Source organism: Spermophilus citellus (assembly GCF_964194105.1).
Source record: "Spermophilus citellus genome assembly, chromosome: 3".
NCBI classification, from domain to species: domain Eukaryota; kingdom Metazoa; phylum Chordata; class Mammalia; order Rodentia; family Sciuridae; genus Spermophilus; species Spermophilus citellus.
In genome coordinates, this window is record NC_138184.1 from 12,758,956 (window position 1) to 12,777,797 (window position 18,842).

The window sequence follows — 18,842 nt, forward strand, 5'->3', positions numbered from 1 at the left end:
CACTCTGCTCTGTAGAGACTAGGGAAGATGGTACAGATGGACGTGTCATTTACACTGTGGATTTAACTACTTAAGAACCTCTCCTACTGCCTCCCCTCTGCACACACATGGGGACCCCACACTCTTCTGTTCTTGCCAGAGTCCTGAGTTCCTCCGTTCAGGCATCCTCATCAATAACATAGCAGGGTATTTAGTTTTTAATCATTCTAGGTCTTTATCTCTTCCAACTCATACTCACATCCAAAATCAAGAACCAACATTTGCTCCCTCATTATAGAAATGTAAGTTTATCACCAGCATGAAATTTCTGTATCATCAACAAACTGTGATGAGTGCAGGAGGCGGTGTCTTACATTTTCACATTTCACAAACAAACAAACAAACAACAACAACAACAACAACAAAACACAACTCACTCCTCTGATTAAAGATGGAATGGAAAATTTCTGGAGATGCCAGAGTCTATGTCCCAAATGTGAGTCAGTATTTTGTGGGCACAAGATACATGACCAGGGCAGGTTTCTTAGTTTTAGACATGGGAAGGAAAGTGGAACACAAAGGGTGGATGTGGTGATGGGTGGTGGGACATTGGGAAGGTGAGGCTCATGGATTGGTGGTAAAAAAGGGATGGATTAATAGCTCTCCACTCTGATCTCAGGGGAATCTATGCAAACTCTTCCTTTCCTGATTATACACCAGAGCCCTGCAGGGAGATCAGGTGCTTAGAGGTTGGAGTAAAAAAAGGACATGTGCCTAATGAGCAGATAGAGAAAGCTATAGGCTGTGATTCCTCCTGCTCTCCCTGAGTGCATACCCTGGGGCACATTGATTCTTCAGAATCTTGAAATCTGACCTGGGGACCAAAGCTGGACCCATTTCTATTCTCCTGTCTGGGGTCAGAGCCTCACTCTGCCCCTTCAACATCCAGGGAAGAACTGAATCCTGTGCATGAAGACCCTCCCATCACAGATGCCACCCAGGTGAGCCTGAGGACCCAGCAGACACTGCAGGAGGGGACTGAAGAGAATGAAGGCAGGAGCTTTCACCTGAGGTTCCCTGAGAGTCCAACTAGCCTGGCCTGCATCCCAGAGATGGTGGTGTCCTTTTCTAGATTAAGTAATTTATTAATGGATTTATAACATACTAAAAAGGAGAAGTGACCAAGAAATCAGCAACAAGAGGTCACTGTTGACCATTAACTTATGGTGACAGAATCTCAATTAGAAGAGGGATGGGAACACCAAGTGATTCAAATAAAGTAAAATGTAAGTCTGCTTACCTTTGCAATGAAGGGGAATGGGTAAATCCAGTATTAAGTATGGAGAGACATGCACTGGAGGGAGCTCATTTAAAAAAAGTTATAATGGAACATATTTCAGCCCATTTTCATATTGGTGAGAAATATCCAGATTTAGTAATTTCTATAAGTAAATTCCTTCAGTAGAAAATCATGATATAGATATTTTATGGAATCTTCTTCCTTTTTGGGTATCCACATGGAAAATATACTAACTTAATAAGTGAAGATGAGTATGCCAAAGAGTTTTACGTTGCAAGTATTTCACAACCTGTCAAGATTAAGTCAACAGGATGGCTGTCGACCTCTCTATTTCAAATTGTTAAGATCCTTTGCTTAGAGTTGGAGTGTATTCCCTCTCATTCTATATTTTTTTAAATTCTTTAGAGTTTTTTTTCACAGATTTTGCATGGTGTCCCTATTTTCATTTACATATGAACAGCACATAAGTGGAGATGTATCTGTGGGGAGTCTCTGAAAGTCTACAGATTCTAATATTGTCCAATATACCAGAGTTTGTTATTGGGTTCCTGGAAGGTTTTTCATTCTAAAAGATGTGACTCAACAGTCGCACATTTCTTGACTTGTGAATCCTTGCTTTAAGCCAGAATGCTGGTGAAAGTACTTCTGCACTCCTTGCACTAATAAGTCAACTTTTCAAGATATTTCCAACTTATTTTCCTATCTCTCTTACATCTCTGTGCCTCTTGATTTTCCATGAAGTAGAAATGTAGCCATTGCTCCTCATCATTTTACTGGAGATCATATCCAACATACACAAGTATATTGGAGTTTGTTTATCTTTAGATAAGAAAGATTCAATCATAACTTTTTACTCTAATTTCTTCTCTTTTATTTTCAATGCTCAAGCACTTTATTTTTACATTTTCTTGCTGGTACCCTTTTTTGATCATTGTGCAATATTCTCATGTATCAAAACATCACAATATTCCTCATAAATATATATAATTATTATGTCTAACAAAATAACATGTATAAAAAATTTTAAAAAGCCCCAAACCCAAGAACAATCATGAAATAATGCCACACAAAAAAACAAGCAAAGTAATGGTAAGAACTTAAGGAGATTGAAACACTAATTACCCTGATGTGATCGTCACACAGCACATACATATATGGAATGATCACTTATATACTCAGTGAACAGGCACAATGATTCTGTATGAATTTTAAAATAGTGAGAAAAGACCTGCCTTATCTGTGACATAACTAGGGACAAGCCAATAGGTCAGGTGAAAGGGGCAGAACTAGGGAAGAGAGATCTGCTATTTCATATTAAAAATTCCCCACTTTGCTATAGGTATCTTGGACATCTCCTCTTGTGATTTTCTGATTTTTGACCTTTGGTCATTTTTTTTTTCTTTTGAAGTGTATGGTCTGTGAGGTGCCTTGACACAAGGAAGAGGAACAGTGGGGGGGAGGAGAGGAGGGAAAGGGAGGTACTGGGGACTAAAGTGGAGCAAAATAGATTCCCTGTATGTGAGATTGTGTCAAAATGACCCTAACAAGACTGGGGCTGGGGCTGAGGGAAAGAGCACTTGCCTAGCAGGAGTGGGCACTGGGTTCAATTCTCAGAAAAAATAAGTAAATAAAATACAGGTATTGTAACAATCTACAACTAAAAATATTTAATGACCCCAACACTATGCATCACTGTAATGCAATAATGAAAACATTTAAAATGTAGATTGAGAAAATGATGTCACTACTTTGGTGTTTTGGGCAAATTTATTTTGCTGCTTATCTTTTGTGCTGGGCACTCAGCCTGGGTCACTGGGTTTGGAATTCTGCCAGAACCAAGGCAGACTTTCCCTCCTGGAGAAGAGAAACCTGGGCTGGAAAGGTCCTGTTACCCTGGGTCCACATCAGCTCGCTCTCTGCCCTCACCTGTTCTTTTTCTGTCCACCCCTTTGCTTTCTCTCTCCTTTTCTCTCACTCCTCACCCTTCTCTTTTTCCCTCTGTTGGCTGAACAGATTTTCATACTCCTTTTCAGACACAGGGAAGAAGAGGAACAGCATTCTTGTTTTTATTTCTTTCATACATGACAATAGTGAAATGCATTTAATTCATAATTATCCATTCATAACTCGGTATACAAAGTATGTTTATGCCTAATTATGCCATCATGCATGAGCTCTCATTGATTTTTTAATTACAATTCTTAATACACCTTTATACCACAATTTATCATATCTCTGTTTGTATATAAGGTGGCTTCACTCATGTGTTCATGGAAAGAGTGTAGAGTGGAATCTCCAGGTACCCTGTCCACCTTCTTCAGAGAAAAGACAAACTCAGCTTGTTTTGATGAAGCTCACTACCTTGTCAGGGTGACTGGGGCAGAGAGGCCATGGCAGAAATCAGGCTATGAGAGTGTGTGAGTGTGTGTGTTTGCCTCATGGAGGGCTCAGAAAAGGCGATCTGATGTTATATATTCCAGGGTGATTCTCATCAGCTAGAGGCCAGAACTTAACCCTCAGGTGGTAGCAAGGAGGGAATCCTTTTGCAACCCACAGAATGTGTTTGCAGCAAATCTAAGGGCAAGAGGTTCAGGGTGTGGATGAAGGACTCCCTGTACCTTGTAGCCTCAGAGAGCAGTGAGGCCAGCTCATTCTTTAATATTCTCTGACACCATCTCTCATCACTCTCCATCTTTTTCCTCCTCCTTGCCAACAGCTTTCTTTCATGTCTCAGTTTTTGAAACAAGCATGTTCCCTGGGACCTGTGAACTGACTGTCCTCCCAGTGAAAACCACCCCACTGAGGATGACTTGTGGTTCTGCCCTGCCTTCCTTGTGGTCTCTGCTTGGATGACCCTCTTCCTGCTGGCTTTCCCTGCATTGCTATAAAAGTACAACTACCTCTTACTCTTCCTTTTTCCTTTTAGTACCCATCACCATGGGACATATCAGGTGATTTTAACCATTTTTTCTTATGTTCTTTCCCTCTCTTTGGATAATGAGGACTTCTTTCTTTTAACTCATAGAGATTACTCATCCAATGTGTGGAACATAGCTGGGCCTCAGTAATTACTTATTGCTTTATTTTTAATTGACATATGATTATACAAGTTCACAAAATTTACTTATAATTACAAACATGTATAAATTGTATAATAATTGAAGAAGTAAGATTGGCTTAATTTTCTGAAACATTTATCATTTCTCTGTGAGAAACATTCAAAGTCCTCCCCTCTATCTATTTTAAAATCGGTAACATGTTATTTTTAACTATAATTACCCTACTGTGCAATACATTGCCAGAAGCTATTCCTCCTCTCTTGTAATTTTTTCCCCTTGAGGAGCTTCTCCTCATCCATTTGGGCCCAGAATGCACCTCAGCTTCTGTGACCATCATGCTATGGTGACATTCTGTGAGATCAAATTTCTCAGAATCCACACAGGAATGATATCATGCAGCTGTATTATCCTGTACCTGGCTGATTTCACTTCATAAGTGTCCCCCAGGTTTATCTATGTTGGCCCCAATGATAAGGTTCATTATTTTATTAATAGTTGAATATTATTCCTCTGTGTATCTGAACCAAAAATATTCCACTGTGTAACTGTATGGCCAATAACCTTAAGAAATATGCTCAAAATTGCCAACTCTCTGGGAAATGCTAATGAAAGCCTAATTCCAGTTGGAAGTGCTATTATCAAAAAGATCAAGAATATCAAGGGCCAGTCAGTCTGTGGAGAAAAGAAGGAATACTGACCTAGAGTTGGCAGGAATGCAAGTTATTGAAGTCATTATGGAAAACATTATGGAGAATCCACAAAATTTAAAATACAGTTATCACATGATGCAGCAATCCTATAACTGGGTATGTGACCAAAAAAATAAAATATGTATTTTGATGAGATCTGCCCTTCCACGTTGACTGATGCACAATTCACTGTAGGCAAGACACAGAAACAGCCAAAGTGTTCATGAGGGGTGCTCAAGTTACTCTTCTCAAAGGCCTGAATAACTTTCTCATTAGAATTCTGAAATGCATGACTTCCTAGTGAAACATTCAGAATGAAACAGGAATTCCTCTTCAGAGGTGGCACAGGATCACTTAGGGTACTAGAGCCCACACATGTTCTATAGAAGTTGTTTATTTCCCTTCCTCTTGGATTTTATCTTTCTTTTTTGAGGTATATGGATGGTAACCAGGGCCTTGCATATGTTAGGCAACCACTGCAACATGAGATACACACCCATCACAAAAATTATTATTTACAGCAAAATATGTATTGTTTCATTTCAATGATGTAAGTAATATTTGTCTAGGGAAAATTAGTTATGCTCTTTTTCTCATTTCTGTAGTCACATGCATATGGAATCAGGGAATGGTACTCAACATTTAGAATTCCTTCTTCTGGGACTTGCAGAGGACCCAGAACTGCTGCCCCTCCTCTTTGGCCTTTTCTTGTCCATGTATCTGGTCACTGTGCTGGGGAACCTGCTCATTATCCTGGCCACCATCTCAGACTCACACCTGCACACGCCCATGTACTTCTTCCTCTCCAACCTGTCCTTTGTGGATGCCTGCTTAATCTCCACCACCGTCCCCAAGATGCTAGTGAACGTCCAGACACAGAGCAAGGCCATTACCTACAGAAGTTGCACCACCCAGATTTACTTTTTTTTACTCTTTGCTGGATTGGATGACTTCCTTTTGACTGTGATGGCCTATGACCGGTTTGTGGCCATCTGTCACCCCCTGCACTACATGATCATCATGAACCGCAGGCTCTGTGGATTGCTAGTTCTGGTGTCCTGGATTGTGAGTGTCTCCCATGCATCGTTACAAAGCTTAATGCTATTGCAGCTGTCCTTCTGCACAGACTTGGAAATCCCCCATTTTTTCTGTGAACTTAACCAGGTGGTTCAGCATGCCTGCTCTGACACATTTCTTAATGACCTGGTGATATATATTATGACTGTCTTCCTGGGAGGTGGCCCTCTCACTGGCATCCTTTACACTTACTGCAAGATCGTGTCCTCCATCTCATCAATCTCTTCAGCTCAGGGCAAGTACAAAGCCTTCTCCACCTGTGCATCTCACCTCTCTGTGGTCTCCTTATTTTATGGCACAATCTTAGGTGTGTACCTCAGTTCTGCTGTGACCCAAAATTCACGCTCAATTGCAACTGCTTCAGTGATGTACACTGTGGTCACCCCCATGCTGAACCCCTTCATCTACAGTCTGAGGAACAAGGACATCAAGAGTGCTCTGAGAAGACTCTGTAACACAGGAAGATAAAAGTGTTAATTGTGCTGAGACTGAATAAGTGCCCATGATTGCAGGGCTCAGAGCCTCATAACCAGGATCCGGGATTCTTCACCGGAATGTGGAAGCAGTACTGGGTTCTTCTACTAACACAGAGTTTCCATTTTTTGATTTCAACTTCGACATACAATCCCACTACACCATTCACATTATTGCACACTGTGATCACTATGAAATCCAACCCTTTCCCTTGTCATTTCCACGCTTGCCCCAAATTATTCCCATTTTGGATGAGAAATACTTGAAAATTCTCATTTATCTAAAAAGGTATATTTTTAAAAATAATCTCCAATGACGTATGTCATGTTAAATAATTGTTCATTTTGCTTAAAACATGCAAAATTACTATTCACATGTGAAAAAATGTATATAACAACTAAAGTTAATTTTAATAATTTTATTGTGGAAGTAAATCTGAGAAAATAAAATCTGATACTGTGGATTGAACCCAAGGCTGTTTAACCACTGAGCCATAGGCACAGTCCTTTCTTTTTTTTGTTTGAGACAGTGTCTTGCTATGTTGCTTAGGGGCTTACTACATTGCTGAGGATGGCTTTGATATGTGATCCTCCGGCCTCAGACTCCTGAGTCACTGGGATTGCAAGTTTGCACCATGCATGGATGAGAATTGATATTCAGTTTCATATTTTTGGTTTTTTCCTATATTAATTCCAAAACTTCCATTTCTGATAAGGTAGGCTTTAAATTACCAAGGTATTATCTGATCATTAGGTTTTATTCTCACTCTTGGATTGTGTTTCTATTTCAGCATGGTGTCCACAGTGCCTAACATAGTCATGGGCAAAACAGGTCATGTCCCCAGAGTTATCTACTCCACCATTTTCCCAGGTGCATATTTTGATGTGCTAGACAACACTTTTGAAATGCTAGCAATATATAAATGTTGAGCAGATTGATGATTCTGGGGGGCCAGACACTGGGCAGGGAGAAAGGTGGATGGGATTGTAACAGGGAAGAACATGGGATCCTTGACTGCTGGAAAATGTTCTGTATGCTATTTTAGATGAGCATAAATAACTGTAAATATTAAGGAGGTTCAGTGTGATATTTCCACACATGACCACGGTATATACTCATCAAATATAGCCATCCATTATCCACCCTCTCCAACCTGATGTATAGTAATCTGTATTCTATATTCAAGTTAGCATTTATTTTATTTTATTTTTATCTTCCTCATTTGAGAGAGACCATGAAGTACTTTTCTTTTGGTATCTGCCTTATTCACTTAGCACAATGTGCTCTGGTTCCATCCACATTGGCCCAAATGACAGCATTTCATCCCTACATAAGGATAAATGGTGTTCCATGTTTTATATATCCCACATTTTTTTCACTTCACTCCTCTGGTGATGGGCACTTAGATGGACTCTGTATCTGAGCCTGTGTGAATGATGTGGTAAGACATGAGCAGGGAGCTTCTCCTTGCTCTGTGTGTTCACTTCCTTGTTATCAGCACTGATAAGCTGCCTGTGATATTTTGCTCAGTGTTACCATGGTGGAATCTTACTAAAGGGTCTGTGGATTTATCTCTGTCTTTTTTTTTACTACCACATGTTAATCCACAACTTTCTCCCAAACCAAGTTTCATTAAGAATTATATATAAAAAGGGAAAGCAGAGCAAGCCATTTGTAAATAGTTTAAATGTTGATGCATTCTCCTTTCCTCCTGAACTTATGATTGCTGTTCAGTTTCTCCCATGGAATTGCAAGCTGTCATTGCTGTCCTGTTGCATCCTAGGCTTCAAATTACCCTGATGTGCTTTCTTCTAATGAGAGCTGGTAAATGAAAGACAACACCATCTTGATGACAATGTCAACCCAGACACAAAATGTACAAAGACTGTGGTAAAGTCTGCTTTTCATTTGGTCTAAAAATATTGGCTATTGAAATAAACAGATTTGGGACAAAAAGAAATGTTGGCGTATAACATTTCATTGATCTTGATCTCTGCTACATAGATACGAGACATGACATTACTGATAAATATTTCATTTAGAATATGGCTTTTACTTAAGTAAACCTCTTCTACTGCCCCCCCTTCTCCACAAACATAGGAACCACACACTGTTCTGGACTTGCCAGAATCCTGAGTTATCCTATTCTAGCAACCTCATGATTAACATAGCAGTGTCCTTAGCTTCTATCATTCTAGAATTTTGAGTCAGCTACCAGTCCAAAGCCTTTTCTGCATGTGGGTCTAAACTATTGGTAATGTCTTTGCATCATGCCCTGGTTATGCAAGTAAGAATTCTGTTACTATGACACAGTACCTGAGATAATTGATTTATAAGGAGAGAACATTTGTTTTGGATCATAGTTTTCATTATTCCAATCTGTTTTGGATTGGCCCCATGGCATGGCCCTATTGCAATGAGCACATGACGAGGGGTGGGAAGAATGTGGCCAAGGAAAGCTGCTGACCTCATGGCCTGGAGTTGGAAGAGATAGAGGAAAAGATGGGGGTCCTACAATCCCTTTCAGGGGCAATTCCCAAATGAACTAAGATTTCCCACTAGATCTTCCTCTTAGTATTTCTACCATCTTCCAATAGCACCAAATTCGGGACCAAGCTTTAATACAGGGCATTTGAGTGACACTTAAGATTGAAACTCTAGCACTGGTCTTGAGGTCTTCCTCAGTTCTGCGGGCACTTTGTTGTCTACATGACCTTGATGTGGCCTTGGTGTCAGCCACATATTGAGCTTCTTTGTCTATAGTCTGTGGAGCAGGGAGTTGGAGGGGTCAGATGGATGGTGCCCCAGTGAAGGCCCTGGCAGGACTCTCCTGAGCAGCAGTGGGCACCACATCAAGGGCCCAAAAGCCAGGCCTCTTCCATCCAGCCCTTGACGACTTCAGCTTTCACAGGTTTTAAATCCATTCTTCCCTGGGGTCTCACTTCAGGAGCTCCCTGTCCCCAGGACTGTTCCTGAGGTTCCACATTGGATCAGCCTTTTAACCTTCACCAGGAAACCTCAGTTGTGTGAACAGAACAGGGCACTTTCCCAGTTATCTACAATAAGGGATTGTCTTCAATTTTAACAAACAAAATTATACCTTTAACACGGAAACTCACAAGTGATGCTCCTGGTGCCTTTTAATCCTGGAAACTCTGTTGCAGAGAGGTGTTCTGAGGTGATGCAAATGAGACAAACTCTGAGGATTTTCTGCCTTTTTGTTGGATCCTCTTTCCTTCCCATCATCTTCAACTTACAGAACATTTCCAATCACACACATTATGAATTCCTAGAAATTCTGAACCCTACCTCATCTGTGCCTGCAACCGTGATGTCTAGTCCAGTTCCTGATAAAGAGTTTGTCCTGTGTGAATTTTAGTTGAATAGAATGAAAATTAGCAGATGGTTGAAGAGAAAGAAGAGAGTGTCTGAGCCACAAAACTACAGATGTGCATATTAGCTTGGATGCAGAAAAATAAATCCAGACTCATGGAGGTAGATCTTGATAACAACAAAATAGAGGGGATGAAATTAGCTTCCAAAGATGAACCTTCACTTCCCAATGTTCCTGGGGCACTATTCACAGTAGTCAAATGTGGTATATTTATAACTGAGTGCTCTTCAGCCTTCAAGAAGAATGAAATCCTCTTATTTACAAGAGAATAATGGTAACAGTTTCTTGTGTCCCATGAAAGAAGCCAGACAGAAGCAAACACTGCATGTGCTCCTATGTGGAGGTGAAGGGAGCCTCAATCTACATACAGAATAGTGGCCCTGGAGGCTGGGAAGGAGGCAGGAGCAGGAGGAGGAAGGAGGCTGGATAACAGGTAGAGGAACACAGGTGAATAGGAAGAACCAGTCCTAGTGTGCCACAGTGAGTGGGGGTGGGTGGGGGCTGCAGTGCCCAGATCTTGTCATGAGTTTTATGAAGATCTGAAGTGAGGAGCGCAAACCTGGAATCATAAGGTAATGATATGGGAAGAGAAATTTCCCATGTACATGTGCTAAAGACATCACATTCACCCTATGGATATGTACAATCACTTGTCCATAAATATTAAATTAAGATTTTAAAACTCCACTCAGCATTTGCCACTTTGTTGGACCATCTGATACACACTGTCTCTGGAGGTTCCTGGTCACTCCTTTACCAGGTAGCAGGACCTTATGATCACCAGGCAATGAACTTGAGGTCACCGAGGGCAGGCTATGGTCCCAGGCCTCATGTTAAGATGGCTCTAGAGAAGCTTTACTAAAGTATAAATTAAGCTCAGAGGAAACAAGAGCTTCAGATACAGACTCCTGCTTCTGGGATTCTCCCCAGCAAAGAATCGCTCTGTCTCTGGGTGTTGCAGATTTAGGACTACAGCAAACACCAAGGTAAAATATTCAAAGTCCCCTTGATGATTTTAATGTGATTTTCTCTGTGTACTCATGAAATTGAGCACATTGTCATGTTCCTTAGCCATTTGTATCTATTCTTTTAGGTCACTGACTCAGGCACATTGACCAATTTTTCTTGCATTTCAAAAATTGTAATTGTTTTGAAATAACTTGTATATGTCTATTTTGACATTTGGGATTTCATTTAAATTTAAATTTAAATTTATTTTAGAGTAAATTCTATTGTTCATATTTGAGGTTTGTTATAGGTTAAATGTAGGTAGTAAATCATTACAATAATGAGACAAATATCCACAGCATAAAAATTTTTCCCCTAATTTTTAAAAATTTCTTAACAATTATTTAAATGTATTTCTAAGGAACTTGTTCCAATTCATTATACAAGACATTTGACTGCATGTTGACACATTATACATAAATGGAGTATGACTTCACATTCTTCTGGTTTCAATGATGTAGAGTAGTAATATAGGTCATATAATCATGTATGCACATAAGGTAATAATGTCTGATTCATCCTATTATCTTATCATTTTTTACATGCATAATTTAAAATGATTTATTCAATAGTTATTTTCTTTATTGTACAAATAGAGGATGGCATATTAATTCAATTCATGTATACAGTGTGTAATGATCATGACAGGACAGTCAACATTTCTATTTTCTTATACAATTTCAGAAACATGTGTAATTTACATGCAATAATTGCATGTAGGAATGGGTAAAGTGTAATACTTTAATACTTGTGTGCATTAAATAATGATAAAATGAAGATAATATTGCTTCCATCTCCTCCTAACAACCACTGCTCTGGAGACTTTGACCTCCTCTTTCCTGGTTATTCATAAAAAGATAGAAAACGTTACTATGACCTGTTCCCCTCATGTGCTCAACTGAAGAAGTGTTAATTAATGGTTAACTGTTTTTAAATATAATTGTTATAAAATTGGCATCCTTGATCCTATGGGAGAACCTGAGGTCACTGTGTGCTGGGCAATAAGCCAGGCACAGAGAGACAAGTACGGCAGGACCTCACTCACATGTAGAAGGCACAGAAGTTGCTCTCACAGGAGCTCAGAGCAGAATTCTGGTTCCCAGAGGCTGGAAAGGGTAAGGGAGCAGGAGGGACAGAAGAAGATTGGCCCCAGGATACTGTGTTGTAGTCAGGTATGTGGAATTGGTTCTGCTGTTCTGTCGCAAAGTACGGTCATGATAAGGTCTTGCATATTTCAAAAATGATGGAATCCAATATCCTTTGCAATTAGTGCTTTATAATTATACATAAATTTGGGATTCATTTTGCCATAATAATAAAGCATGGAATACAATTGGCTCCAACTTAACCTCAGTACCTCTCCTTTCTCTTCCTTCTCCTTCCCCTATTTCACTTTCTTTTTTTCTACCAGTCTGGAGTGTGTTCACCACAAAGAAAAGATAAATCTTGAGGAGGTAAATATGCTCACCTTGATCTGGTCATTACCCAGTGTATAAATTTATGGAAACATCATATAATGCACTAAAATATGTGGCATCAAAATGGCACCATTAATTTAATATCAAGAAAGTTAACACCCCCAGTGCCCTTTATTCTGAAATTAATAGAGGGAAACAAGCATGATGTTAGAACAATGTTGTGAGGAATAAATGAAGTTTGTGGAAATACTTTGTGGGTCCACAGAAAGTGGTCATGGTACCAGGTGTGAATACAACATGTATGCCTGTGGATTTCTAATTTTCTTAAGAGTTGAGTCATCCACCCACACATATCTGCAAGTACATACAGAATCACATTTCATTTTGAAATATGAGAGAAGAGATATGAAAAGAGCCAACTGTGAATGAGCATGAAATGAGAAGGGAGCTCAAGTCTTGGAGCCTGAAGAGATTCTTATCTCTTCATAACCATACTCACATCCTAAAGTAAGAGCCATCATTTGATCCCTCTTTAGAAATATGTGAGTCTATCAGGTGCATGACATTGCAGGTATTGTTGGCAAAGTGTGAGGTGTTGTCTTATGGATTCGCATTTTATACAAAAAAAGAGCTCACTCCTCTGTTAAAGAGGGATAGAAAAAATTTCTGGAGACACCAGAGACTGTGTACCTATGATGAGTCAGGGTTTTGAGGACATAAGATAACTCACCAGGGCAGGTTTCTTAGTTTCACATGTGGAAGAAAACTATAACTCACAGGAGGGGTATGGTGGAAGGAGGTCTGAACTTTGGTAAGATGGGTCCTGTAGATTGGTGGTAATATGCACCTGATTTTACTCTGCTCTCAGGGGAATCTATGCAAACTCTTCCTTTCCTGATTATAGACCAGAGTCCTGCAGGGAATTCAGGTGCTTAGTGGTTGCAGAATAAAGAAGGATATGTGCTTAGTGAGAAGATAGAGAAAGCTGTAGGCTGTGATTGCTCCTGCTCTGAGTGCATGCCCATGGGACATAATTCATTATTCAAGGTCTTCAAATCTGACTTGAGGACCAAAGCTGGACCCATTTCTGTTCTCTTGTCAGGGGTCAGAGCCTCCCTCTGCACCTTCAACATCCAGGGAAGAACTGGTGCATGTTCATGACGACCTTCCCACCAGAGATGCCATCAAGGTGAGTCTGAGAACACAGCAAACACTGCAGGAGAGGACTGAAGAGAATGGAAGCCAGAGCTTTTACCTGAGGTTCCCTGAGAGCCCAACTAGCCTTTCCTGCAGCCCAGACATGGTGGTGTCCTTTGCTAGATTAATTAATTTATTGATGGATTTATAAGATACTAAAAGTGCCCAGAAATCAGCAACACTGGGTCATTGTTGACCATGAACTTATGGTTACAGAATCTCATTTAGAAGATGGATGGGAGGTATGAAGGGTCAAATCAAAGTAAATGTAAGCCTGAGTACCTTTGCAAGGAAGGGGAATAGATCAATCCAGAATGAACAGCAGAGGGATGTACACTGGGGGGAGATCCTTTTTAAAAAAATTACAATGGAGCATATTTCAGCACATTTTTAATATTTGTGAGAAAGATCCAGTTTTAGGATATTTTTGTAAAAAAAAACTCTGCATCAGAAATTCTTAATATAGATATATCACAGAATCTTCTTCCTCTCTTGGTATTATCCACATGAAAAATAAATTTACTTAATTGGTGAAAAATAGGAATGCTAAAGAGTTTTATATTGTAATTATTTCATAGCCTGTCAAGTAAGTGCATTGGAGTGATTTAGACTTCTCTATTTAAGAGTTTTAAAACTCTTTGCTTTCAGTTGGAGGGTATTCCTTCCCATTTTTTCTTTCTCTTTTATTTTGGCATTTTATTTTTTCAAACAGAATGTTTTTCAGTGATTTTGATGTTGTACTTGTTTCTTTTCCATGAGCACAGCACCCATGTGGAGATGTATCTGTGGAGAGTGTCTGAAAGTCTACAGACTTTAATGTATTCCAACAGATGAGTGTTTGTTATTGGGCTCCTACCAGGGCTCTTCATTCTGAAGGATCTGACTCAACAATGTGATATTTCTTTTCTTGTGAATCCCCACTTTATTGAAAATGCCAGTGAAAGTTATTCTGCACTGATAAGTCAACTTTTCTACATATTTCCAAATTATTTTCATATCTCTCTTATGTCTCTGTGCCTCTTGATTTCCTCACTTTGACACAGGTGTATATCCAGAAGCCTCATCACCTTTGGCCAGCTGTTGGAAGGTGCTCCTCTTCATCATTTCACTAAAGATCATGTCCATCATCCACAAGTAAATTTGAATTTATTTTTCTTTAGATAAATCAACGTTATATCTGACTTCCAGTTCTTTTATTTCTAAGAGTCTAGCAATTTATTTTACATTTTATTCCTAGTACCCTGATCTGATCACTATAAAATATTTTCATGTATCAAAACATCACAATATACCCAATAAACTTATACAGTTATTAGGTGTCTAATAAAATAACACTTAAAGAAAATAAAAAAAAAACAAGATCAACCAGGAATTGATGTCACATACGAAAAAAATGGAATCAATGAACTGGTGATTGATAAAGGAAAGGAGATTGAAAGCTCCTTATCCTGATTTGATCATGGTACAGCACTCACATATATTGGATTATCACCTATAGACTCTGAACAGGCACAATGATGCTATGAGAATTTTAAAACAAGGAGAAAGAGGCCTGCCATATCTGCTGAGAATCTAGGGAAAAGTCAATAGGTCAGGTGCAAGGAACAGCCACCAGGAAGACAGATCTGCTGGTTCCTATTAAAAGTTCCCCACTTTGCTGTAGGTACTTTGGATATCTCCTGTTGTCAATTGTTGATCTTTGACCTTGGGTCATTTTTTCAAATGTGTATGAACTGTAGACACCTTGACATGAGGAAGAGGAAGAGTGGGAGGGAGGAGGGGAAGGAGGGATAGTACTGGGGACTGAAGGGGAGCAAAACAGATTCCCTGCATGTGAGATTGTGTCAGAATGACACCAACAGGGCTTGGGCTGGGGCTCAGGGGCAGAGCGCTTGCCTCTCATGTGTGAGGCCACAGTATTGGATCTTCAGCACCACAAAAAATAAGTAAATAGAATACAGGTATTGTGTCTACCTACAGATATAAATACTTTCAAAAAATAGCCCCAAACTTAATTATCACAGCAAAGCAATAATAAAACATTTAAAAACTAGGTCAAAAAAGAGTCACAACTTTGGTCTTTTAGAAAACATACTTTTATTGTTATGTTTTCTGCTGAACACCCAGCAAGGGTTACAGGGTTTGGAACGCTGCCAGGACAAAGGAAGTCTTTTCCTCCTGGAGAAGAGACACCTGGGCTTGCAAGGTCCTGTTCCCCTGGGTCAAAATAGCTCACTCTCTCTCTGCCCTCACCTCTTCATGTTCCATCCACCCCTTTGCCTTCTCTCTCCTTCTCTCTCTCTCCCCATTCTTCTCTATTTCTCTTCCTCCCTCTGTTGACTGCACAGATTTTCATGCTCCTTTTTAAACACAGGGAAGAGGAGCAGCATTCTTAAGTGGGTCTGCTCATTTGTTCATGGAAAGTGTGTCGAGTGGGCTCTGCAGGTGCCCTGTCCACATTCTGTAGTGAAAAGGTCATTTCAGCTGTGGTGTCGACACTCAGAGCCTTGTCAAGGTGATTAGTGCTGAGAGCCATGGCAGAAATACGACAAGTTATTCCAGTTAGAAAGTCTATTATACAATATTCAAAGATAATAAGGGCCAGTGAGTATGTAGAGGAAAAAAAAACTCCTTATCCAGAGTTCTTTGGAATGTAAATTAATGAAACCATTCTGAACGTAGGTTCTATAAAAATTAAAATTCAGTTATCGCATGATGCAGCAATCACAATATTGGGAATATAGTCAGAAGAAATGAAATGTGTGTAGTAGGAGATATCTGTCCTTCCATGTTTCCTGATGCACTATTCGCTGTATCCAAGTTACAGTAACAACCAGAGTGCACATCAGGAGCGCTCTTTTTATACTTCTCAAAAGCACTATTAATTTTCCCTTTAGAATTTTGAAATACATGACTTCCGAGTGAAACCCTGGGAGTGAAAGAGGAATTCATCAACAGAGATGGCACAGCATCCTTTAGGGGGACATGACAGACACATGCACGTTCTATAGAAGTTAATTACTTTCCATTCCATTGGTTTTTTTTTTCTTTTTGTGGGGAAAATGATGGAATCCTGGGCCTTGATCATGTTAGATAAGCACTCCTCCACTGAGCTGCATACCCATATGTAAAATTTAGTTTCTTTCCAGTAAAATATGCATTGTCTCACCTCAATGATGTAATACCTGTCTATGGGAAAATTAGCTATGCTCTTTTTCTCATTTCTGTAGTCACATGCATATGGACCCAGGGAATGATACTCAACATCTAGAATTCCTTCTTCTGGGACTGGAAGAGGACCCAGACCTGCAGCCCCTAATCTTTGGATTCTTCCTCTCCATGTACCTGGTCACTGTGCTGGGGAACCTACTCATCATCATGGCCACCATCTCAGACTCCCACCTGCACACGCCCATGTACTTCTTCCTCTCCAACCTGTCCTTTGTGGACATCTGCTTCACCTCCACCACCATCCCCAAGATGCTGGTGAACATCCAGACACAGAGCAAGGCCATTTCCTATGCAGGCTGCATCACCCAGATTCACTTTTTTCTACTCTTTGTTGGGTTGGATGACTTTCTTTTGGCTGTGATGGCCTATGATCCATATGTGGCCATCTGTCTTCCCCTGCACTACATGGTCATTATGAACCACAGACTCTGTGGATTGCTAGTTCTGGCATCCTGGTTTGTGAGTTTTTTACATGCATTGTTACAAAGCTTAATGATGTTGCGACTGTCCTTCTGCACAGACTTGGAAATCCCACACTTTTTCTGTGAACTTAATCAGACAATTCAATGTGCCTGCTCTGACACCTTTCTTAATGACCTGGTGATATATATTATGGCTGTCTTCCTGGGAGGAGGCCCCCTCACAGGCATCCTTTACTCTTACTGCAAGATAGTGTCTTCCATCCGTGCAATATCTTCAGCTCAGGGCAAGTACAAAGCCTTCTCCACCTGTGCATCTCACCTCTCTGTGGTCTCCTTATTTTATGGCACAAGCCTAGGTGTGTACCTCAGTTCTGCTGTGACCCAAAACTCACACTCCATTGCAACTGCTTCTGTGATGTACACTGTGGTCACTCCCATGCTGAACCCCTTCATCTACAGTCTGAGAAACAGGGACATCAAGAGCGCTCTGAGGAGACTCTGTGAGAGAGATTAAAGTGTCAATTCTACTAAAACTGAATAAGTGCCTGAGATTGCAGGGCTCAGTGCCGCAGAGCCTCAGAGCTCAGAACTGATTTTCTGTATCAGAACCTGGAAACAGAACTTGCTCCTTCTCCTTTACTCCTGCGTTTCCATTTCTTTGATTTCCAGTTCCTCATACAATTCCACTGAGTCATTATTTATATTGCGCATTGTGATCTCTATGAAATTCGATCCTTTTCATTTGTCATTTGTGAACTTACCCAAAATCATTCCCATCTTTGGATGAGAAATACTTGAAAATCCTCATTAGTTAAATAAGATATAATTTTAGAAATAATTTTTATCTCAAATGACATACACCATGTTACTTAATTGTATATTTTGCTAAAAAGAGTACTAGTTTGTATTCACATGTCAAAATAATATTTATCAATTGAGGCTATTTTCATGACTGTGTGTGGAAGGAAGGATGAGAAAAAAATATTTGGAGTACTATGGATTGGACCAAAGGTTGCTTAACCACTGAGCTATATCCATGGACATTTTTGGGTTTTGTTTGATATAGTGTCTTGCTAAGTACTTAGGTCCTCATTAAATTGCTGAGGCTGACCTTCATCTTTCATCCTCCTGCCTCAGCCTCCTGAGTCACTGGGATTGCAAGCATGCACCACCCTGCCCAACAGAGAATAGATCTTCAATTGTGTGTTCATGATTTATTTCCTGGAAGACTTCCAGAATTTCCAGTCTTCATAAGGTAGCCTTTAACATACCATGGTGTTAGCTGGTCATTAGGTCTTATTCTCTACTTTTTGAACCCTGTTTCTTTTTCAGCATGGTGTCCACAGTTCTAACATAGTCATTGGCAAACAGGTCCCCAGAGGTAACTATTTCACCATTTTCCCAGGCACACATTTCTATGTGCTAGACAACACTTTTGAAATGCTAGCAATATATAAGTGGTCAATAGATTAATGGTTTGAAGGTCCAGGCTCTGAGAAGGGAGGGGAGTAGATGGGTTATAACAGGACAAATCTCGGGACCCTTGACTGATGCGAGCTATTCTGTATTTTTTTTATGATCATGAATTATTGTA

At 39.9% G+C, this 18,842-nt stretch overlaps 2 protein-coding genes across 2 annotated transcripts; both read left to right on the forward strand.

Annotated features, from left to right (window-relative positions):
* Positions 1–5,642: 5,642 nt before the first annotated feature.
* Positions 5,643–6,572, forward strand: LOC308643253 (olfactory receptor 7A10-like; the record flags this gene model as incomplete). Its single annotated transcript, XM_081283161.1, has 1 exon — positions 5,643–6,572. One exon carries the CDS (start codon positions 5,643–5,645, stop codon positions 6,570–6,572), a length of 930 nt encoding a protein of 309 aa, XP_081139287.1.
* Positions 6,573–16,835: 10,263 nt separating this feature from the next.
* Positions 16,836–17,762, forward strand: LOC308643254 (olfactory receptor 7A5-like; the record flags this gene model as incomplete). The annotated part of the gene is made up of 1 exon (XM_081283162.1): positions 16,836–17,762. One exon carries the CDS (start codon positions 16,836–16,838, stop codon positions 17,760–17,762), a length of 927 nt encoding a protein of 308 aa, XP_081139288.1.
* Positions 17,763–18,842: the final 1,080 nt, after the last annotated feature.